Source organism: Narcine bancroftii, chromosome 6 (assembly GCF_036971445.1).
Source record: "Narcine bancroftii isolate sNarBan1 chromosome 6, sNarBan1.hap1, whole genome shotgun sequence".
Taxonomy (NCBI): Eukaryota; Metazoa; Chordata; class Chondrichthyes; order Torpediniformes; family Narcinidae; genus Narcine; species Narcine bancroftii.
In genome coordinates this window covers 200,945,250-200,970,493 of record NC_091474.1, presented here as the reverse complement: position 1 = coordinate 200,970,493, position 25,244 = coordinate 200,945,250, and the positions used below count along the sequence as shown (strand labels likewise).

The window sequence follows — 25,244 nt, the reverse complement described above, 5'->3', positions numbered from 1 at the left end:
TTCGACCAGAAATTGATACAAGAAAATGGCTACACTTGCCTGGTTCTTCAAGGCCTCCCCCAGCTCCATCAATGGAAGAGGGAGCAAATGCGCCCAGCACGGCCACCTCGAAAATCCTTCAATAACATCTCTTTTCACTGAGATTGACTCAGTGCTGGCCTGTGGCGCAGAGTTACGATTGGGGGCTGTGGGCCTGCTCAGATGACCCAGCCCAGTTCTTCATTCATTGCCAAGTTAGTCCACACGGTTCTGGACCCACCAAACAAACTTCTACAGAGAGAGAGAGGGCATTGACTTGATGGAAGGTTTAAATATTGCGGCCAGTGCAACAGCTTGTGGACGAAAACTCCGCCGTGACGAGAAGTTTAATAAGTGCATCACCGAGGCCCTCGATCCCCAAAGTCAACATGAATGATCATGAATATGTCATTATGGGAAGTATAGAGCACAGGGATGATGATGAAAAAATAGAACTTCAGCGACTGTACCACACACTGTTGATTCAGTGCTTGGAGAGATGGATCACAGATTCAGCGAGCACAACTCACAGTTGGCTAGTGCACTTGTTGCCCCGAATCCAGAAAGTGATACATTTCTTGATGTAAAGGCTGCGAAGCATATTATGATCACCTAGAGTTGAGATAGAGAACTGTGACAGAGTATATAGCTATGTTTTTGGGAGATAAATTGGGAAAGGTTTGTTAGAGTAGGTCACATAAAAACACTTAAAAACATCTTATTTGAAATACTGGAGCTCTGCTAATGCTAGACATATCGGACCCACAGCTTTTGCAAGAGCTTTGGAGAGTGCCCAAGAGACCACTAATGGATTGTTGTTTACAAAAAGGCAACAGATGAAAGATTTTGTCGGAGCCGCAGATTGTCTGGAGCTGTTCTAAGAGGGATGTGTGGTTTTGCAAGCAGAGAGAGTCAAACAGGCTTTATCTCAGAGAGAGAGAGACACACACACACACACACACACACACACACACACACACACACACACACACAGATCAGTTCTACAGTGTTACAGCCAGCAACAGCAGTTGGGACTGGAACAGGACAAGCTGGCAAGCTTGTGGAAAACCCCATTTGGAAGACAGGTTGTGACTTCTTAATTCAGCCTGGAAAGCCTTTGTGGTTCATGCAAGAGGAGGGAACTGGCTGTCTAATGTTTCACTTGGAATAAGGGAAACAAAAAGGACCTCTGTGGTGACCTGAAAGAAAGAGGTTATCATCTGGAGATCTCTGAGGGGGCAAGTTTTGTCAGCAAGTGGCTAAGTGACTGATTAAAAAGGAATCAGTTGTGGATGTCCTGGAACAACAAATCTCTCTCTGAAAACTGACAAGAATCTTCTTGAGCAGTATCCATTTACCTTTCAAGCACCAAAGCCTGATGAACCTTATTAATGTTAAATTCTGTGCACAGTATAAGAATTGCCTGCAACCAGTGAACTTGGAGGAATGAGAAGTGAGATTGGACTGTGAACCAAAGAACTTTTCTGAACTTACACACACACTACATACACATGCGCTTAGAATTAGAAGGGGGTTAAATTGGGTTAGTTAAGTCAATAGTGATAAGTTAAAGTGGGATTCTGATTTCATGTTTAAAGATAATTAAAAGCAACTTTTGTTTAAGTAAGCATTCGTCTTGGTGAATATCTATTGCTGCTGGGATTTGGTGTCCTATGGGCTCGTAACTGTACAAAGTTACTAAACAGTTTTTCAACTCACAAGGACAATCACAGCTAATCGAGGGGGATTGGACTACACAGCATATCCCCTCAAGGTACCACACACATCTGATCTGAATGCCCAGTGTAATTACTGCTTTCAAACATGCCTTAACATTTGGTGCAACCACAGCATTGTGTGAGAATTCATTCTCCACTCTGAGAAACGCAATGCTCCACAAAAAGAAGGCTCAGTTGGTTCAGCTTACGTTTGAGAGAGACTTAAACCAAAAATGCACAACTGAGTGGAAAGACAGCATTATTAGGAGATTCAGCACCAACACACGCCAATTGCAACTCTTCTAAAGGTAAGCCAGGTGTTTAATTCACTTTATGAAGCCAGCATCGGCTTTCATGATTATTACACAAAATGTTGAATGATTTTTGGGTTTGTCTGCATTTATTCAGTAAGAGAGAAGTATATAGTCTATTTGAAATGATGTTCTGATGACACGCACAATGCAGTGGATTTGTGCATTGTGTGTGAGAGAGAAAGACACAGCTTGCACATAGGCTATATTTTGTGCAATGGGGGGTGGGGGGGGTGTGAAAGACTGCAGGATGTTTTTAAATTGAAACTTAGTTGGTGTATTGGTTGTTGGTGGCAAATTCTTATTATCAACTATTTACATAATAGATTGAGTTCTCGAATGACAGTTTGTGGCCTCCCACCCCCCCACCACGGTTATCCTAATGTTCCCCCCACCCTGGATTAGATTTGTTTTGATGCCAACTCTGCACTTCTGTCCCCTCTCCTTCTATCACCTGACCTTTTTTTTATTGATTTCTGACAAAGGGCATAGGCCCAAAACGTTGTTTGCCTTTTACTCCAAAGTAACTGCCTGATCTTCTAAGTTTATTCAGCATTTTTGTATATTGCTCAAGGATATTAATGTTTTTTTAATTAATCTTTTTTAATGAGCTAAAGGTGGAAGGCAAAGAAACATGTTTACTTATGAAATACTGAAAATCTGGAATTCATTGATTGTAGTGGTGGAAATGGAGTCTATTAGTGCCTAGGAAAGGGAACTGGATAAGCAATTTAGAAAGAAGCACTTGTAAGACTTTAAGAGTATGAGAAGGGGGTAATGGAATTCTGCTTTGGAGCTTGCTTCGATTTGATTGCCTTTCAAGTGAAGCATCACTTCACGTGTATCCGAAGGACTGATTTACTGCATCCGGTGCTGCCTTTGTGGCCTTCTCTACATTGGATGGACTGGGAGATTGCTTCTCACTGAGCACCTTCGCTCAGTCCACACCAGTAACAGAGACCTCCAAGTAGTCAACCATTTCAGTTCTGTTTCACACTCCCACATCTGTCCATGACCTTATGTTCTGTCCCACCAAGATCACCTACAAATTGGAGGAACACTTGATTTTCTGTCTGGACACTCTCCAGCCAGATGACATTAACATAGACTTTTCTGGTTTCTGCTAACCTGATCCTCTCCCTCTTCCTTTTCCCTTTCCAGTTCTCCTCCCTCTCTTCCCTTCCTTTCACCTAGGCATCCCTCCTCCGCTTGATCTCCTCCCTTCTCCACCTATCACCTTGCGACCACCTCCTCCCCAGTCTTTTGTTCAGAATACACGAAAATCTGTAGATACCTTGGTTGAAGTTAAAAAACACATACTGGAGAGACTCAGCAAGTCAAAGTGTCCTTTATATTCTTCTTTGGCTTGGCTTCACAGATGAAGATTTATGGAGGGGTAATGTCCACGTCAACTGCAGGCTCGTTTGTGGCTGACAAGTCCGATGTGGGACAGGCAGACACGGTTGCAAGGGAAAATTGGTTGGTTGGGCTTGGGTGTTGGGTTTTTCCTCCTTTGTATTTTGACAGTGAGGTGGGCTCTGCGGTCTCATTAAGGTGTGGGAAAATGTCAGCAGGCTCAGAACATCTCTAGTCATCCCTCCTCCCCTTGATCGCTGCTACCTAGATGAAGGGCTCAAACGTCAGTTATGCATTTTTACCTTTGCTATATAAAGGACTCTGCTTGACCTTGTGAATTTCTCCAGCTTCGTGGTTTTTTTTAACAAAACAACTCCCACATTGGTCGTTGGTAAAAAACATTTTGCAGTGTCCTGAACTGAATGTGAAATGGGTGTGTGGCTATTTCAACTGCATTTGGTTACTCCAGAATTTGTAGATATCTGATTGCTCCATTGTAAATGTTAAATAAGAAGCAAATTGAACAATCGGGTTGTAAGACAATAAAAGAGCCATTGAGTCTATATTGACTCTCATGTTTTTATCAATTCCACTTTCCTGCATTAATCTTGTGTCTCGTTCATTTAAAAATCTGTCAAGATGCCTTCATTCCTCCTTGCTTTTACTCTCAATCCTGATACAAGCCCTCTTTGCTTCCACGGAGTTCCTCCAGAGGGTTGACTTTCCTCTTGTGTTCTGGTTTCTGCGAGGCATCCTTGCAAGTTTTGTGGGATTTAAACACCCAACGTCAGCACGATGCGGGGACCTGCACTCAGGCTGACGCGAGGACGCGCAGGCGCAGGAGGAACGAACGTGCGCTATGTCTGAAGTCCATGGAGCATCGTCTGGAGCGTCGGCTGGGATTAGTGCTGTGAGCGGTCCTGCTCCGGGTGAGGTTTTTTTAAAAATATATCCCCACTCATTCAGGCCAAGGAAATGATGAATGATAAAGATTCGGTTTGATTTTAGTTTTTAAATTTTAAAGTGCTCCGGCGTGGCCTGATCACCGGAAGTTGATGCAATCCCTCTGACAGAGTGTGCTGCTTTTCCGAGCCTCCCCTCAAGGGTCACGGCTACTCACTGCTGGTCATGGTTGATGGTTCTTTTTCTGTTTGTCCAGCCGAAGTCATCAGGTTCAATCTGCACCAAGATTTGAAATGGACTTGGTTAGGATCTTAAATTATGCTTTTGTCCAGCATTTCCCCTCATCCGTCCGTAGTTAGCTGGAGGTTTTCAAAGAGAATAGGGGAAAAGCAGCCTAAGGGAGGGGGGAGAGGGAGATGTAATGTTTTCTGCTGCAATAATTTGGCACAACTGGAAGCTGCTTCAGTACAAATGAACCTAGTTCACTACTTCACCATGAATACCTAGCATCTGAACCTTCCCGACTAAGAACGAAGAACAGAGACGTGGGAACTAAGGAAAACAAGCAGTGAAGCATTCAAGATGAACGAGGACAATGTGCTTCCTGTCTTAAAGCAAATAAGGGCAGGTAAAATCCCCAGGGCCTGAGAAGATATTCTCTTGGACCTTGAGGGAGGCTAATGTAGAAGTTGCACGGGCTCTGGCAGAAATATTTAAAATATACCTAGCCACGGGTGTTGGTGCCAGAGGATTGGACAGTAGCTCACGTTGTTCAATTCTTTTTAAAAAGGCTCCAAAAGTAACCCTGGAAATTATAGGCCAGTGAGACTAATATTAGTGGTAGGTAAATTATTGGAATGTGTTCCAAGTGTTACACTCCCCAGCAGCAAATGGGAGACATGTAAACGAATGGGTTAAGTTTAACACAAAATTTATTAACAATTATAGAATTAACCTGATAACCTTAACACCCAAACACCTGCTTTAATGGCAATTTTATATAAACTGCATGAAAGATAACAAATCACCTGGAATCGATGGTATCCCCTCTGAAATCTTGAAGCTAGGCAGCGAAACGCTCGTCTCCAAACTCACAATACTATTCAAAACCTGCTGGCTCCACCGCTGTGACCCCAAAGATCTGTGGGATGCAAACATTGTGACCCTCTGCAACACACATGTCAAACTCAGGCCCGCGGGCCAAATTTGGCCCGTGATATAATTATATTTGGCCCGCAAGATCATATCAAATATGTATTAGAGCTGGCCACTGCGCCAGTATAGCACATGCACAGCTAATACTAGAAATCCCAGAATGCTTTGTAAATGCGTTGGCGCCGGCCCGTCAGCCCGCTAATCGCCCCCACCTCCTCTCTTTACTTTCATTAGCATCTGCGACCCGTCGCCGAACTCGCTTGTAAAATGGCCTTACGAAAAATGGCCAAACGAAAGACAGAAAACAGGACCTTTCAAGACAGGTGGGAGGCAGACTACATGTTCATCATTTTAAAAGACAAACCCGTTTGTCATTGAAGCAAGTTGTTATTTTTTTGACTTGTTGGCTTGTGAAAAAAAAACATTTAAAAGGAGCTTAAAGGCTATAGAGAAATATTATTTATTGAATATTTTATTTCTCATTTGTTAATGCTTCTTCTGGAAAGAGTTTAACCAAAACTATTATTAAACATTTATTTTAATAAGAAAAAGTTTAACATTACATATGTTGAAAGAAGAGAAAACATGCAGATGTTGAAAATTTTCAATAAATATTTAGTTTGGCCCACAACTTAGTCCAAGTTTTTAATTTTGGCCCTCTGTGAATTTGATTTTGACACCCCTGCTCGACAAGAACAAAGGTGACTGTCAAGACTGCAACAACTACCGTGGCATCTCACTGCTCAGCCTTGCAGGCAAGATACTCTGTTGTGCAATCCTCCCCCGCCTGCAAACCATCACCAGCAGAATACTGCCTGAAAGCCAATGTGGCTTTCGACTATCTTGATCAACTATTGATATGGTCTTCACCTTCCACCAACTCCAAGAGAGATGCATCGAATAACACAATCCCCTCTATGTGTGCTTCATCGGCCTTTGTCTGTGTTAGTTAATCAGGCCTATTCCATGTCTTAAAACGTCTTGGCTGTCCTGACACACTACTCTCCATCATCATCCAGTTCCATAACAATATGCAGGCCACTGTCCAATTTGACGGCTCGAGATCAGAAGAGTTACCAATCTGCTGTGGCGTAAAACAGGGCTGCGTCCTTGCTCCAGTTCTGTTTGGCATTTTCTTCTCTGCTCTTCTGCGCTGTGCCTTTCCAGAGACTTCAGGCATAGCCCGGCGCACAAGGAGCTCCAGAAAACTTTTGAATCTGTCATGGCTCCGGATCAAGACCAAAATCAGAGTTGTGATTAGAGAACTCTATGCAGATGATGCTGCCTTCGTGGCTCACTCCCAGCCAGAGCTACAAGCGTTGTGTGACGCATTTGGATCTGCCTGCACTGAATTTGGTCTGAAAATCACCCTGGGCAAAACAGTAGTCTTTAGCCAACAAACCCATGACACTTCTTCAATTACCATCAATGGGTCAATGCTCGCCAACATAGAGAAATTTTGCCTCTTGGGCTCCACCATGACAATAATGAACTCACTCAATGCAGAACTGGACACACGCCTGGGAAAAGCATCCACTGCCTTTGGACGCCTCCATGCCCAAGTGTGGGATAACTTCAACCAAGTTGAAGATTCGAGTCTACGAGGCCTGCATGCTGAGTACTCTTCTCTACGGCTAGGAATCCTGGGTCACATACAGAAAGCAAGAATATCGCCTTAACGCATTCCATTTCTGCTGCCTCAGATTCATCCTAAGCTACTCATGGTGCAACAGAGTCACGAACGTTGAAGTCCTGGAGAAGACTGGAAGTGCGGACCTCTACTCAATCATCCACGCTCGCCACCTGCGGCGGGTTGGCCACATTGTACATATGGAAGATGGCCGATTGCCCAAAGATGTCCTCTATGGAGGGCTACCAGATGCTCCCTGCCCTATTGGCTGCCCACGACTTCGCTACAAAGATGTAATCAAGCGTGACCTCCAGTCATTCCATGTCAACCATACTGACTGGGAGGGCCTTGCAAAAAAAATCGCAAGACATGGCGTTCCGCAATTTGCATTTGCACATCACAATCTGCCAACTACAAAAAGTTTTGTAAGGGCAGAAGAGCTACAAGGCGTAGTGTTCATCTTCACTCGCGAAGGGATGGGCCGTGATGATGATGATATAAACAACATTATATGGCGTACATGAGGAAAAAACAAAGATCATTATAGTCCAAGTTGAAATGCCCCGATAAATCACCAAAATTCCCAAAACAAAACCCCCACGTCTGTCTCGTCATCAGTCAAGAAGGATCAGCTCACGGATCAGGTCTCCAGGCTTGGGATTATTTGTTTCCTTGCCCTCTGGTCTTTTAGTTTGAGGCTGTATCCAGATGACCGTTGTCCCTATAGACTTTCAACCCTGTCAGGGCAACACAAGACTTGCTTGAGTTTCGAAAACAGCCACCTTTTACTTTCTTCACCTGGGAATTTCACAGTGACCTCTTGGTCACCACACGAGGTTTACTGCTCCAAAGCCCTCTTCAGGGTTAACAAATGACCTTCTGTCACACAAGTCTTTCAAAGCCCTAATTAGGGTTAACAAGTGACCTTCTGTCATACAAGTCCTCTCCTTTGGACATCCTGGCTTGAGTGGTCCCGTAACTCCTGTCACACAAAGTCCTCCTCTTGTCAAGGGACAGGAGAGGCCCTTGTCAGTCCCACACATACTCTGGGTATCAGAGTTCCCCAAACTGCTGCCAGGACAACAGTTCTGACGGCTGTGGACAAACTAGCTCAGTCTTCCTTTTTCTACTGAAACTACTGGGTGAGCACACTGACATACAGCTCTAGACAGCAGTGCAAGCACCCCTGAACAAAGCTGCTGGGTGAGCACGCACTGTAAGACTGACTGACTGACTGCCTGCAGTCCAATCCACCTACTCACCACTTCAAAACTAGTGCGCTGGGCTTTTTAAACTGCCCAGCACATTGCCTCCAGCTCTCTCCATTGGTGGAGAGAAGTTGATAGCCGCAGGCTCGGTCTCCAGTGAGTCCATGGACTTCCAGCGTATGGTTCCATGCTTTGACAGCTAGTGGTAGCCCAGCATTATTATAGTTCCTAGCAGTTGTCAAAATCTCTGCAGTAGATTCAGTTCTTTGACAGTTGTCAAAGTTCCCTTGCGGTAGCTCAGTGCTACTATAGCACCTACCAACTGTTAAATCCTCTGCAGTAGGTTCGGTCCTGTCCTCAGTATTTGGATAGCCAGAAACTGATGGGAGATTGTCAATATGGCTTTGAGTGTGGTAGGTTGTGGAAGGAAAGGCTGTGGATTTGTCTTTATGAACTTGAGTAAGGCCTTTGACAAAGTCCCACATGGGAGATTAGTCGGGAAGGTTAAGATGCTAGGTATTCATGGTGAAGTAGTGAACTAGATTCAACAAAGGCTGGAGAAAAACATAGAAGATAGGAGCAGGAGTAGGTCATTCGACCCTTCGAGCCTGCTCCACCATTCAACGAGATCATGGCTGATCTTAAAGTTCAGTACCCCGTCCCCGCCTTCTCTCCGTAACCTTTAATACCCTTATACTGAAGAAATAGATCTAATTCCCTCTTAAATATATTTAATGAACCTGCCTCTACTGCCCTCTGTGGCAATGAATTCCACAGATTCACCATCCTCTGGGTCAAGAAATTCCTCCTCATCTCGGTCCTAAATGGTTTGCCTATTATCCTCAAACCATGGCCCCGGGTTCTGGATTTTCCCATCATTGGAAACAAGCCATCTGCATCCATTCTGTCCAGTCCTGCCAGAATTTTATATGTCTCTATGAGATCCCCTCTCAATCTTCTAAACTCCAGCGAGTACAATCCCAATTTGCGCAATCTTTCCTCATAAGTCATTCCTGCCATTCCAGGTATCAGCCTGGTGAATTGCCTCTGCACTCCCTCCATTGCAAGAATGGAGAATGTAAAGATGGTATGACAAATACAATAAACGTGAGATATAGATTGGTTCAGTATAACAACTTCTGACATAAATTATATTTTACATCATAAAAATTAAATAAATTGAAACCAACATTATCAAATTTGTGCTTTAGATGTGGTCAAGAAATTGGAACATTTTTGCACTGCACCTGGGAATGTCCAAAAGTAAAAACATTTTGGATAGGTATTGGGTATTTGGATAGGAATTGTAAAACCATTTTGGATAGGTATTGGGTATTTGGATAGGTATTTTGGATTGGAATTGTAAAACCATTTTGGGTGGGTATTGGGAATTGTTTAGAACAAATTACAGGAGTAAAATTCCCTCAAGATCCAATGATGTTTTTGTTAGGAAATGTTTTAGGAATTAGTCCAAATTTGATGTTAACTATGTATCAATTGGAATTTGTGAAAATTGCTTTCGTAATATGTAGAAAAGATATTGCAATAACATCGAAATTGGATATTGATTTGTGTATGGAAAGATGGAATGCTGAAATTCGTAGTTGTATACCACTTGAGAAGATAACATAGTTTTAAGAATAAATTTCATGTATTTTGGAAAATATGGAGCCCATATATGTAAAAGATGGGTATTAATCTTTAATTTTTAAAATATTTCTTTGGAAGCCTCAGTCTTGATAGCCTCTCCAAACATCATATGGTTTATGTTTGTTGAATAGGAGTCACTTTTAATTCATTTTATTTTGTTTCCATCTTTTTAGTTCTCTTGGGGGGTGGGATGTAGGTGCTAATATTTTTTTATTTTTCTTTTATAACCACATTGTATATTGATCAATGTAATTAATCAATTTTAAGTTTAAGAATGTATGTATATTCAACGTGGAAAATCTATAAATAAAATTATATATAAAAAAAACAATGGCTGGTCAAGAGAAACCAGAAAGTCTTGGTGGATGATTGCTTCTCAGACTGGAGGCCTGGAAGCACTTTCAGGTGGCCAAAATACCTCGATGTAAAGCCACATATTCTCCCTCTATGCGGCTGTTGGGAGGCCATCTGAAAGAATAGGAGGCGCCTCTGAGGTGCACTTTCCAATCCTCCAAGAGGAATAATCGCTGGAGCACTGAGGTCCCCCCGGTATCTGAATGCAGCCGTCTGAAAGCAGCTGCTAAGGGGATGATGACAATCAGCTGGCGAGCACCTGACAACCCCCTCCCTGCCCCTCCTGGAGCGGGACGTCAAGATTGGAGCGTCCTGTGCCAGCTGCTCCAGCCCTGTAGTCCCGCGCCGGCTGCCCCAGCCCTGACGTCCTGAAGGGACAAGAGCCGGAGTGTGCTCCAAGGCGCCTCCCGTGCAGCTGTCCCTTTCAGGAGGCCAGTGCTGCACTTTTAGCGCTGCCACCTGCACGACCATCCCACAGGTCTGAATCCGCTTCTGCTGGCGCATTCTTGGCGGATAATGCACCTGAAGGCGGCTTGTGACTAGTGGTGGGCCTCAGGGATCAGTGCTGGGACCATTGTTGTTATCTATATCAATGTTCTGGATGATAATGTGGTAAACTAGATCAGCAAGTTTGCAGATGGCACTAAAATTGGAGGCATTGTGGACAGAAAATAAGATTTTCAAAGCTTGTAGAGGGATTTGGACCAGCTGGAAAAATGGGCTGAAAATTGGCAGATGGAACTTAATGCAGACAAGTGTGAGGTGTTGCATTTGGATGGACAAACCAAGAAAGGACATACATAGTAAATGGTAGGGCACTGAGGAGTGCGGTAGAACAGAGGGATCTGGGAATACAGATACATAAATCCCTGAAAGTTGTGTCACAGGTGGAGAGGATTGTAAAGAGCTTTTGGCTTATTGGCCTTCATAAATCAAAGTATTTAGTATAGGAGTTGGGATGTTATGGTAAAGTTGTATAAGACTTGGGTGAGGCCAAATTTGGAATTTTGTGTGCCGTTTTGGTCAGTTAACTGCAGGAAAGATATCAATATGATAGAAAGAGTGCAACAACGATTTACTAGGATGTTGCCCAGACTTCAGGAACTGAGTACAGGAAAAGGTTAAACAGGTTAAAACTTTATTCCCGGGAGTGTAGAAGAATGAGGGGAAATTTGGTAGATGTAATTAAAATTGAGGGGTATAGACAGTAAATTTAGATAGGCTTTCTCCATTCAGGATAGATGAGATGCAAACTAGCAGACATGGGTAAAGAGTGAAGGGGAACATGTTTAGGGGGAATACGAGGGTGAACTTCTTCCAGAGGGTGATGGATGTGTGGAATAAGCTGCCAGCGGAGGTGGTAAATTTTGGCTCAATTTTAACATTTAAGAAAAATTTGGACAGATACATGGATGAGAGAGGTATGGAGTGCGGTTCACTGGGTCAAGGCAAAAGGAAAAATGGTTCAGCTCAGATTAGAAGAGCTGAAGGGGCCTGTTTCTGTGCTATAGTTCTGTGGTTCTAATAGTAGGTAGGTAGTAAAATGATATAAGTAATGCATAAGGCAACCAGAAGCATGATGAGATAAAAATGAGCAAAAATGTACTTCAGAAGTTATACAGGTACCTAATACTAAAATGTTGTTATCAGTTCTCCGAGTTATTATTGATATCTAGTGGAATTCCCTGGACAAGACTAAGCAATGATGGGAGCAAGATTTTCAACAAGAATTTCCTGATGCTACATGGGATTCTATCTTTAAATTGGTTAATTTGTCTTCTCTATTGCCCGACGTTCATTATTGCAATTTAAAGTAGTACAAGAAGCTTACTTTTCCAAAGTTCAACTGGATAAATTTTATTTTAATTTCTTGTAAAAAATGTGATAGATGTAAGAGTGCAGAAGGTACATTATTTCATGTTTTAGTCATGTTCCTTGCTTTCCAATTGCTGGGAAAGTACCTTCCATACCTTGTCAGAAGAGCTATACTTATGAGATAGAAAAATGCTGTCCCTCATACACATACTCAATGGTTATGTGATGTGATGGCATGCTCTGTAAAAAAAAAAAATTAGATGCTCTAATAATGTAGTCAACCTTAATTTTCTAAATTTATAGAGTCCTTAATTATTTTCTGAATTTATAAGGTTATTGGATCCCATTTTATGGTTTGGTTGTCCTTTCATGCATTATTGGAACATATATGTTTAATCATAATTTCACAAGGGAAGGTTTAGATTATAAGAATACTTTTTGTTTTTTTTACATTTTTTTTGTCTCTTTCATAGGTTGTTTTACAGCTATTTGTTAATATGTGTTCTTGTTTTTACCTATGTATGAGATTATCTGTATGTATGCATGTATATATTTATAAACTCAAAATATTGGAAAGAGCAGTTATACAGGTACAAATCCCTGAATCCAAAATGGTTGGGACCAGAGCATTTTGGATTTTTTTGGACTTGGGAACAATGTCAGTCTGCTGTTGGTCCCCTCTGCTCTGTCCCATATCTCCCCCCCCCCCCACCGACCCCGACGGCCCGCCACAAGTCTCCACATTGATCCCATTGTCCCATTCCCCTCCCCCACCAACTCCAGCAGCTCGCTTTTGGTCGATGCACTGGTCCTGCTGCCTCGCTTCCCCCCCCCCCCCCCCCGCACCCTCCCGCCAATTGCCGCTGACGGTCCCCACACTGGACCCGCTGCCCAATCCCCCCTCCACCCTCCAGCAGCCTGCTGTCAGTTCCTGCACCGGTCAAACCCTTGCAATGGTGCCCGAATGAATTTAAATGATTAGGCATAGAAATTAGGAGATCTGCAGACAAAATCCTTAATGATAATTACATCACATTCAATCATGTTAAATTAGATGTTCAGAAATGGACAGAACTGCTGTTACCTTTCATTGGTAGAGTGAACTTATAATTAAAATGATTGTACTCCCCAAATTTCTATATTTATTCCAATGTGTTCCATTTAAGATTCTAAAAACAATTTAATGAATTAAACAAATCAATGTCCAGCTTCTTACAGAAAGGTAAAGTCCCTAAAGTTAAACTCTCAACTTTTCAGGCCCCTTACCCAATGGGAGGTTTAAATCTTCCTAATTTAAATATTGCTGTTTTGCAGCTCAGTTCTGTCCAATATGATGTTGGTTACACTCTGAGGACAATGAGACTAGATGGCTTCCTATTGAACAACATCAACTAAAGAATATTCCCTTAAAAATTCTTCCTTTTTTAACATCTAAGAAAATACTCTTAAATAGTACTAAGAACCCTATAAATTCTAAATTCTTTTGCATTATGGCAAGAAGCTCTGCACAGTTATTGGTATAAATATCTCATTATTTGGGAAAGCTCCTGTGTGAAATAACCTGATAGCAGATGGAATTTTTAAAAATTGGGTTAAAAATGGTTAAAAAAAAAAGTTGAAGATTTATATTCCAAGATAACTTCGCCAATTTTCAACAATTGTCTAGTAAATTCAATCTACCAAATTATAATTTATTCAAATATTTTCAGATTAGAATCCCCATTTGAAAAGCACTTGCTTAGTGAAGCTACAAAGGGTCAAACATAGTCTATTTATATTATTTTAAACAGCTTGGAGTCCACTTAATTGAGTGATATCAAAAATAAATGGGAATCAGATCTTGAATGCAATTATAATGATTGTTGAAATGCTCTTCAAATATCCCAAACTGTATTAATCTCAACAAAACATAGACAAATACACTTTAATATCTTTAATAGGACCTACTCCACTCCACATAGACTGCAAAAAATATACCATAACCCCTCCCAATTGTCAGAGATATAAAACTTGCAACAGAGATTTACTTCATATGCTTTGGAATTGCTCTTATCTGGAAGACTTTTGGAAATGCATTGTTAGAATAACCTCAGATATTATAAAAACCAAAATTTAATCTGGATTTTGGGAGAGCTTCATGTGAACCACAATTAAAAAAATATTGCTTGTGGCCACAGCTAGGAAAATGTGTATCCTACCAAACTGGAAATCGGATTTTCCTCCTTCACAGAGGCAACGATTAAACAAGTTAACATCCTAAAAAGATTTTGTATAGTATGAGGAGGAAACCAGCAACATATGAAAAAATATATGGGGCTCTTTTTTGGCCTTATTACCATCATTACACCTCTTTAGCAACTGAATTAGTACTGATACCTGTCCTCCCATATTCCTAATATCTGATTAAAGTAGTAATATATACCTTATTAATATACACAAGGACCTCATACTTTACTTTTATCAAATTTTATTTTTGCAATTTTTCATTTGCGAACGTGGGAGAAATTTCAACCATACCTGAGTTGCGGTGGGAGTGACCACTTTGTTTGTTTGTTTGCTTGTTTTTTTGTGTGTATCTGTTCATAAAAATATGGCTATTTTCTTTTAATAAAAATATCTTTTAAAAAAAAAAGTTTGCAGATGACACAACAGTAGTTGGGCTCAGCAACAATGAGAGTCGCACTACAGAGAAGAGATGGAAAATCTCGTGATATGGTGTGAGAATAACAACCTGAGTCTCAATGTGGACAAAACAAAGAACATGATTGTGGACTTCAGTAGGACCAGGATTGACAACCCTCCATGACACTATAACTCAGTAGTAGAAAGATTAGAGAGCACCAAGTTCCTTGGAGTCCACTTAACAAGTGACCTATCCTGGTCACACAACATTTCCTCACTTGTCAGGAAGGTGCAACAGCAATTGCTCTTCATGAGAAGACTGAGACGGGTAAGGCTACCAGCCACCATCTTGTCAACTTTTTACAGTAGCTCTGTTGAGAGCGTCCTGACTGGCTATATCACTGTGTGGTATAGTTGCTGTAAGGCATTAGATCGGAGGTCAATCCACAGGACCATGAAAGTAGCAGAGAGGATGACTGGAATCTCCTTCTCCCCCAATGATGTGATCTACTTGGGGATCATTGTTTAATGGGGGTGTTCAAAATGATTGCACACTGTTTATTTCAGCTACTCTCATTGGGAAAGATACATGAGTATCATAGCCAGAACCACTAGGCTGAGAAAATGCTTCTTCCCACAGGGAGTGAGACTGCTGAACATCTGAATGAACTGCTCATATTAACCCTCCAAGATTCTACAGTTTATTAAACAATATTTAATTATTTTATCTGTATAAATGTCTGCATATGTATCATTTGTCTGTGGTGTGTTTGCATGTTTTTGCACCAAGCACCCGAGAACGCTGTTTTGCCAGGTTGCCCTTGAACAGTTGGATGATGATAAACGAACTTAAAAAAAAACGTATGCTTAAATTGAGGAATTTGGGATTCGCTTTATCCCTATGCAACTGGATCCTTGATTTCTTGGTTGGTGAACCCCAACCAGTGCTGATTGCCATCAACACAGAGATGCCTCAATGCTACATACTTGGTCCCTTTGCACTCATGACTACTATTTAGCTCCAATGCATTCAATAAATTTGCTGACTACACTACTGTTGTTGGCTGAAGAACTGGAAATGATATGTCTGAATCTGATTGGGTAGGGCCAGAACAACTAATTTGCTCTAAACATCACTGAGATCAAGGAGCTTATTGTTGATTTTAGGAAGGAGAGACAAAAGAACCACACACCTGTCCACAGTGCTGGGGCAGAGGTGGAGAGGCATATTACCTTTAAGTTCCTGGAAGTCCATATTTCTGAAGACCTGGAGCCAGCATATTGAAGCAACAATAAAGTAGACACGCCAATGCCTTTACTTTGAAATCTGAAGAGATTCTGCATTGAATGCTATCATACTCCCAACAGGTACAGTGGAAAGTGTACTGACTGGTTGCATCGCAGCCCAGTTCAATAATTCAAATGCTCAAGAACTTTGAATGCTGCAGAAGTACCAAGCATAGCCAGGCCAGTCCATGGCCAGCTCTGACTTCCCATCTTTTGAAAACACCATTGTGAGGCGCTGCCTCAAGAGGTAGCCAATATCATAAAGGACCTCCATCTCTCTGCTCTCAACATCTTCTCACTGCTACCTTTGGGTAGAAGACACAGAAGCCTGTAGACCAGCACTTCTATGTTCAACAAATAGTTTTTTTTCCAATGGCTATCTGACACTTGAACCTTCTTGTTGCGCTAATCGTAGACTGCTCTGACACTACAAAAAGAACTGTCTGCACTATTGTAATGTTGCTTTTCTTCCACCATAGTATCTGAATATATTTTATCTATTGTATTAGTTACAACTTTTAAATTTGGTGTATTCTATTATAGCTTTTATTTATTGAAGTACTTGTTCAGGCACTGAATGCAAGAATTTCAGTGCATATGCACAATATACATAGGACAACATAGTTAGCGTAGCCTTAGTCCAACGGTATTTCACCGCCTGAGATGTGGGTTTGAATATACTGCTGTCTGAAAGGAGTTAGTATATTCTCATTGTAACCATGTGGATTTTCTGAGGGTGTCCAGTTTCCTTTAATGTTTCAATGATGTAAGGGTTCATAGGTTAATTGGTCACTGTGCTGTGAAGAAGCCCTCAGGGCTGAAATGTTGACTGCCTTTTGTTTTCTATGGATGCTGCAATGCCCATAGCCTGACTTACCTTTGTTTGTGATAATGAACAATATCCTGTTACCATGTAAATTATCCCTATGCAGTGAGCAAACCGGCCCCAGCAGTCATCAGCACTGATGGCATCTAGCAGGATTTTAGAGACTCGCACTGGGATCCCATGTCATTTCTGCCCCACCAGACATGGGAGTTAAAGGGAGAGGGCGTGGGTGTTGGAATCACTGGTTTTGGTTTTGAGTAAAAGACTTTGCACTGAGACATCGCTGGACTCTGCTAGTTTTTTCTCACTTCTTGCTCAACACAATCAACCTCCTTTGCTCGTTGTGGCACACCGCCATATTGGTGACCCCGACAGTTCAAAAGTGTTTGAAACCAAATAGATAATGAGCGGTGCTAACACAGTTTCCTGAAGCTACCAGTATTCTGGACTATTCAGCCACTGGTGTGGTTTCAGCAGACAGAGGCCCAATTCCAGGTCAGGAATGAAACCAAGTATTACTATGTGGCTGTGCTCAGTCAAGAAACAACGGGCCGAATAGTCGATTTTCTACAGCAGCTTCCAGAAAATAACAGTCCTTCCAAAATATAACACCTTGTGGCAGTGTGAGCAGTGAAAGAAACACAGCCACCACGTTGAGGGTCGTTAACAACTGTTTTATTTGAATTTGGTGTGTGCCCCTTTAAGGGCAGTGCTGACTCAGTCAACCTGTGCGTGATTACATCACAGAAGCTGCCTGGGGCGCGCGCCATACGGGAGATTCGACTGGGGAAGAAACCTCCGACGGTGCAGTCTTCCCAGGGCTGCCCCACCACATGGCGTTACAAGTGGGGCTGTTATGACCTGAGCGAGTGCGCCGCCACACAACCCCCCCCTCCCCTCCACCACCCCAGAACCAGCTATGCATCCCGCCACTTGGGTGGGCGGCCCCGTCGCTTATGCTTGGCTGTCTGCACCGGCTGAGATAAGTCCAGATGGGCCAGTGTCTAGGGTGAAGTTTCCGCCGGTACGGCAAGACTTTGTACGGCCCCTCATACGGTCACTGCAGCGGTGCACGCTGCGGCTCCCTTCGCACGAAAATGAACTGAGCCGAATCGAGTTCTTTGGGGATGTGGATTGGCCAGGTGTTGTGGCGTGCTGGGGGTGGGGGAGCCAGGGAGCCCAGTCTCCTGTGGAGGTCCACCAGCAGGTTTGTGTTGGTGGCTGCAGTGTCGGGGTCTGAGCTGAAAGCGGTGCGCCGTACACCATCCGCCGCCAAGGCTTGTAGGTCCTTGTTGGTCGCCGTCCTAATCCCAAGGAGGACCCAGGGTAGCTCGTCCGCTCAATCTGGTCCGGAGAGCCTGGGCATGAGCGATGCCTTCAGGTGCTTGTGGAACTTCTCCACCAACCCGTTGGACTGTGGGTGGCATGCCGTGGTGTGGTGGAGCTTCACCACTAGGTGTTTTGCCATCTGGGTCCACAGGGTGGATATGAACTGCTCGCCCCTGTTGCTGGTGATGTGTGCTGGGACTCTGAATTGGGCGATTCACTGGTTGACCAGAGTCCTGGCGCACGTCTCCGCAGAGTCTTCCTTGATCGGGATAGCCTGAGGCTTGTGGCGTGGTCGACCACTGTGAAGAGGTAATGAGACTCCCTTGACACTGTACCGGCAGGGGTCCAATGATATCAACGTTGATGTGTTGGAACCTGCGAGCCACTGAGTCGAAGTTCTGTTCGGGCGCCTGCGTATGTCTATGGACCTTGGAGGTCTGGCACCTGGTGCAGTTCATGATAAGCTCCGCCACCTCCTTCTTAAGCTCATGCCACACTAACCGCTCTGTGACCATTCGCACCGTCATTTTCACTGCTGGGTGAGCGAGGTTGTGGACTAGGCTGAAAACCCTCACTTTCCAGTGTGGCGGGACTACTGGATGCGGCATGCCACATCGCAGAGCAGTGTGTCCGGGCTTTTGGGCAACTTTTTGACGTCCTTGAGTTCGAGGCCCGAGATGGCAGTCCGCAAGGCCTGCGTCTCTGCATCGTCCCTCTGGGCCTGGGCCAGTTGGGCTTAATCTAGGCCAGGGCGAGAGTGTTGATGGTGGGACGCGAGAGTGCATCCGCCACCACATTGTCATTGCTGGCCCTGTGTCGGATGTCAGTCGTGAACTCCGACACGTTCAAGAGGTGACGCTGTTGTATGGCGGACCACGGATCCTTGGCCATCGCCAGTGCCTGGGTGAGAGGCTTGCGATCCATGAAGACTGTGAATGGCCTGCCCTTGAGGAAATAGCAAAAATGGCGGATGGCCAAGTACAGTGCCAGGAGCTCCCGGTCGAAGGCGCTATATTTGAGTTCCGGCAGGCGCATCTGCTTGCTGAAAAAGGCCAGCGGGCACCAATGTCCATCAAGCCACTGTTTCAGGGACCCCCCCCCCCCCCCACTGCTGTAGCTGAAGCGTCTACAGAGAGTGCCATGTGTGCCTCCGGCCGTGGTGTACTAGTAGTGTCGCATTGGCTAGGACCTCCTTCGTCGCAACGGAAGTCCTGTCCACCTCTACCGATCATAATAGAGCCTTTTCTTTGGTGGCCATCAGTGCCAACAATGAGTGCATGGTGCGAGCAGCTCCAGGGATAAACAATGGTAAAAGTTCACCATCCCCATGAACTCCTGGAGGTCTTTGAGTGTTGGGGGTTTGGGGAAACATAGGATGGCCGTCACCTTGTCTGGCACTGGTGTGGCCCCGGCCGCCAAAATGGTGTGCCCCAGGAACTGGAGGGTCTCCTTGCAGAACTGGCATTTGTCTGCGTTGACTGTGAGGCCAAAATCCGCCAGCCGAGCAAAGAAGGTGCGAAGGTGGGCTTTGTGTTCATCGCGGCTATGTCTGGCAATGAGTATATCATCCAATTAAATGAGCACAAAGTCCAAGTCATTCCCAGCTGTGTCCATGAGGCGCTGGACCGTTTGGGTTGCATTCTTTAGGCCAAAGAGCATACGCAGGAGCTCAAAGAGGCCAAATGGGGTGATAATGGCCATCTTACCCACGTCATCTGGATGGTATCCCCGCATGAGGTCCACCTTGGAGAAGGCCTGTGTGCCATGGAGGTTGGCGAAGTCCTGTATGTGGGGCACTGGGTACCTGTTGGGGGTGGTTGCATTGTTTAAACGATGGTAGTCCCCACATGGTCTCCAGCTCCCAGACGATTTCAGGACCATATGGAGCGGCGATGCCTAGGCACTGAACGAGCACCGGATGATTCCAAGTTCTTGGTGTCTGGAGAACTCCTCCTTTGCTTGCTGGAGCTTCTCGGGTGGCAGCCGTCTGGGCCTAGCATGCAGCGGGTGATGTGGTGAAAAACCCCATGCTGGGGCATGGTGGTGTTGAACTGTGGCTCTAGGTTGGTGGGGAACTCGCAGAGAATGTCGGCCAACTCATCTCTGGTGATGGCTACGGCGGCAATTTCGGGCCTGCAGACGTCTGCTGTTTCCAGTCGTGTGGAGTGGCACATTCGGGCATTGACCAGCCTTTTGCCCTTCATGACGACCAGCGGATCGTGAACCCTCATGAAGTTGGCCCCCAACAGCGCGGTGCCCATGGAGGCTAGGATGAACCTTCAGTGGAACTTCTCCTTCCCGATCTGGATCTGTGCCCTGCGGGTGCCGTAGGTCCTGATGGTGGAGCCGTTGGTCGCCCGCAGTGTTGGACCCCGAGATCGGGTGCCGGCACTTACGGGCTTGCACTCCCCAGGGCTGGTGGTAGAAACAACAGGATGTCTGGCCCTCCTTTGCCTTTATCTTGGGGACGGGTGACGGTCAGCTGGTTCCTGGTTGTGCCATGAGGTTGAGGGCTGCCTCGTTCTCCCACTTCGTGAGCCAGAAGGTGTCCACATGGGCATCTACTTTTCTCGGGACTGAGAAGTCCTCATCTGTAAGGTGCAGCCGAATGTCCTCCAGCGTTTGCTCCAGGAATATTTGGCAGAGAGAAAACAAGGCTTGTGGTTTTACGCCAGGGCCAACACTTCGTCCATCAGTGCTGAAGGACTACGGTCCCCAAGCCCAGCTAGGTGTAGGAGCCTGGAAGCCCGTTGCTCGGGGGTGAGCCCAAAAGTCTCCAGCAGCAGATCTTTAAGGGTGATGTACTTGCCCATAGCTGGGGGTGATGGATGATGTCATCCACCCTCGCCGCCGTATCTTGGTCTAGAGCACTCATGACGTGGTAAAACATCGTGGCATCTGCAGAGATGTTGACCACGTTCTTGGTCAGTGGGTCCAAAAGGGGGGAAGCTTGATGGAGACAGCTTTAAACTCTGCCAAATCCATGGTATTTTTTTAGTCCAGAAAGGAGTCTGGGCTTGTCAGGGTCACCACTGTGGCAGTGTGAGCAGTGAAATAAACTCAACTACCACATTGAGGGTCGTTAACGATTGTTTTATTTGAATTTGGCGCAAGGCCCTTTAAGGTCATCATGGCTCAGTCAACCTATACGTGATGATGTCACAGAAGCTGCTTGGGGCGTGCGCCACGTGGGAGATTCGACTGCGGAAGAAACCCCTGACGGCGCCATCTTCCAATGGCTGCCCTGCCATGTGGCGTTACAAGTGGGGCCGGTTTGCCCTGAGCAAGTGCGCCACCACAACTTCACACTTGCCTGCATTAAATTCCATCTGACAATTTTCAGTTCATTTTTCCAGCTGGTCCAGATTCCCCTGCAAGCTTTGAAAGCCTTCCTCGCTGTCCACATTTCCTCCAATCTGTGCGTCATCTGAAAACTTGCTGATCCAGTTTGCCACATTATCATCCAGATCATTGATATAGATGACAAACAATAATGGCCCTAGCACTGATCCCTGAGGCACACCACTAGTCACAGGCTTCCAGTTTGAGAAGCAATTATCCACCACCACTCTCTTCTTCTGAATAGCCAATGTCGAATCCTTCAGGATTAACTCCCATCTGAGACCTTGTCAAATGCCTTTCTAAAGCCCACATAGATAACATCCACAGCCTTTCCTTCATCAATATTTCTGGTAATCTCTTCAAAACCCTATCAAATTTGTTAAGCACAATCAACCATACAACTACTCCTTGGATATCCAACTACATGTATATCTGATCTCTTAGAATACCTTTCAATAATTTACCTACAACTGACCTCATGCTCACCTGCCTATAATTTCCATGTGTTACCCTCCAATCCTTCAGCATCAAGTGAAATCACGTTTATATGTCGTTCATACCATAAACTCACAGTGTACAGTGAAAATGAGATAGTTTCTCTGGACCATGGAGTTGGTTATTTACATGGATAAATTATCTTGTAAACAACTCATTAAATATCTTATTACTATGCTAGCCACACCTGTGCCTAAGGACATTTTAAATATTTTTTCCAAAACCCCTTCAATTTCCTCAAGGTCCGCAGGAATATCTTGTCGGGCCTTGAGGATTTATTAACCCTTATTTGAGTAAAGACAGCATGCACCTTCTCTTCTTTAATCTGTATCAGTTCCATGACCTCACTACTTCTTTTCCTAACTTCCCTTGACTCAGCCAGTTTCCTGAGAAAATACTGATGCAAAAAAACCATTTAAGATCTCCCCCCCCCCCCCCCCCCCACCTCTCCATCACTTTCGGCTCCAATACATAGCTGACGTCACTAATTTTCAAGGGGACCAATTTTGTCCCTTACTATCCTTTGATTCTTAATATACGTGTAGAAACCTTAAGATTTTTCTTCACATTGTTTACCACAGCAGTCTTGTGTCTTTTAGCAGTCCTGATTTCTTTCTTGATTTTTCTTGCTTTTTTTTAATACTCCTCAAGTACCTCATTTGCTCTTATACCCTGCTATACATCTCTCTCTCTCCTTCCGAGCCAGATTCTAAACATCCCTTGAAAACCAAGGTCATCTTTGCCTTTAATCCTGATAGGAATATACAAATTCTGTTCTCCCAAAATTTTACCTTTTCAAGGTCCTCCACTTACCTCGCACATCCTTGCAAGAAGACAACTTATTCTTACTATTATGGCTACAGAGTCAAAGTGCTCAATGAAGCAATCTTCCAGTTCGTGTCCAGTCTCTCTGATGTAGAGGAGACCACACAGAGAACACTGGATGCAGTAGATAACCCCTGCAAATTCACAAGTGAAGTAGTCCCTCATTTGGAAAGACTGTTTGGGGCCCTGAATAGTGATGACAGAGAAGGTGTGGGTGCAGTAGAGAATCTCCCGTGGTCACAGGGGTAGGTGCTAAGGCGGCCAATCACAACCAAACCTCACACCTCCCACATTCAATTCTCATCTTTCCTCTCTCCTAATCCAATAAACAGCTTTTTCCTGTTGGTCTGTACTCCTGTCTGATCTCAGAAGTTCAGAACTGGTCAGTACTTGGAGGGGAGAACGCCTAGGAACATCACGTAGGTCTCTGTGACGGGCGCTGGACAAAGTGGCGGCTCTCTGCCTTACAGTAGACAAAAGTTAAAGAATTTCTTTTATATTACATTCTAAATGTAATATTACATGACAATAATGGAACCTTTACCTTTTTACCCCTGCCCTTTTAATTCAGATGCTTGTCTGCTTTTTACTAATACTTTGAAGAGGGGCACAGGCCCGAAACATCGGTTATATATCTTTACCTCCTGTGGATGCTGCTAAGTTCCTCCAGTGTTTCTGTGTTTTACCATTTTGCAGACTTTTGTGTTTCACTTCAATCAGTCAGGGCCCAGGGATTTATCTACCTCCAGCACCTACTCCTCTTTAATGTCTCCAGATTTCTGATTTTGTATTCTAACAATGACAAGCAAACCCCGTGTTAGATGAGAAGTTCCATTCCAGAGGCACCTTCATATTAGATGAGAAATTCCATTCCCAGGGCAGCACGGTTAGCTAGAGGTTAGCACAAGGCATTTACTGCACCAGCGATTAGGACTAGACAGGGCTTCAGGACTGGTCCGAGGTTCAAATCCCGCACTTTCTGTAAAGAGTTTGTCTATTCTCCCTGTGTTGTAGGTTTTCTCTGGTGGCTCGGTTTCCTCCCAGCATTCAAAAAATATTGGGGCTGTAGGTTAATGGGGTTTAAATTGGGCGGCACGCACCCGTGAGCTGAAATGTCTTGTACCGTGCTATTTGTCTAAATTTAAAAAGTTCATATAGTGATTTTCCATCCTGTGAAGTCACTTCATCTGTCCATGCATCAGGAAATATGAGTTGTGAAAAATTGTTTATTTTTTAAAATAAAATTGCACGAGAATTAATTTTATTCTGTATCTCAATGTTTTGTGTGGTACTTTGTAAATTTTGTCAGGGTGAATTTTAATTTGGTGTATTTTATTTTAGTTGTATTTTTATGAATGGCCAAACCGCAGGAGTTGCCTGTATGTAACTGTATCCCATTCAGTTGTGAAACCAATGAACTTCTGTGTTCGCATCTGACCAATTTGAAAACTTGACAAGAAACTGAACAAAGTCAACAGAGGTGATGTATTTCATACACCACAGTGCTGGAGAAACTAGGTCCTACAGTATCCATAGGATGCACAGAGCTATAACCAACGTTTCAGACCTGAGCCCTTTGTTAAGGTATGAGCACAAAGCAGGCAGGCATCTGATGAAAAGTCAGGGGGAGAAGGGAAGGAAAGGCTGTTGGCCTGTGCTCCTCCCCCTGCCAAGAGGCCATAGTGGTGATGTATCTCTTTCCCAAAAATTAATTTTTAAATTGCAGCTTTTCGTGGATTGTTAATGGCTGATTGGATTGGTTTTCAAGAATTGATAGAGTAAAGCAAATAACCCCTACATTTAAATCCTTTGAAAATAACCGGTGCATAATGTGTATCATGCCTCATAGTAATAAGTATTTTCTTTGCTTTTGTGTATTTTAGATGAAGAGAATAAGAAACAACTGCAACAAAAGGTAGGTTCTGAGATGAACATGACATTGGGAGTGGAGATGGGCCGGGAGTGATTGGAGAAAGACATTGATGGGTGGAGTCAATATCATAAAAGGGAAAGGGATCTTGTACTAAAGTCAGGGAAGAGACATTGTCAAAGTTTGGTAGATCAGTAGATTCAATTCAATGGGTTTTGAACATTGTGGAATGAAAAGCACTAACCTGCACTTCTGGACAAATCTTCCCAACAGGTATAAAAGTGTGACTTTGATCAGAAAGCAACAAGACAAATCTCTAGAATTATTTTCAAAACAATCTGGAATTGGTTTTCATTACTTTTTATTCTTGGGGAAAAGGGGGATGGGGTGGTGGGGAGTGGATTTTCAATCATCTGATGATGAAAAATTTAGTATTACTCTTAATATGGGGGATAAACTGAGATCACGATACTTTTCCTAAAGCTATACTCATCTTTTGATATTTTTCTTGCCACATGACAGCATAAAAT

The 25,244-nt window shown here is 43.9% G+C and overlaps 1 protein-coding gene across 5 annotated transcripts in view; it reads left to right on the top strand.

Annotated features, from left to right (window-relative positions):
* The window catches only part of eif2b4 (eukaryotic translation initiation factor 2B, subunit 4 delta), a 91,495-nt gene that overhangs the window by 238 nt on the left and 66,013 nt on the right, over window positions 1-25,244 (top strand). Inside the window, exons 1-2 of one of the 5 annotated variants that reach the window (XM_069887195.1) lie at window positions 1-2,044; window positions 24,728-24,759. The exon at window positions 1-2,044 is cut by the window's left edge and continues 197 nt beyond it. In XM_069887195.1, coding sequence (XP_069743296.1) covers window positions 24,728-24,759 — 32 coding nt within the window. In that variant the 5' untranslated portion in view covers window positions 1-2,044. Of the gene's footprint in view, window positions 2,045-4,223; window positions 4,333-24,727; window positions 24,760-25,244 lie in introns of those variants that run through there. The other 4 variants (XM_069887196.1, XM_069887193.1, XM_069887192.1 and 1 more) reach the window with 4 other exon arrangements.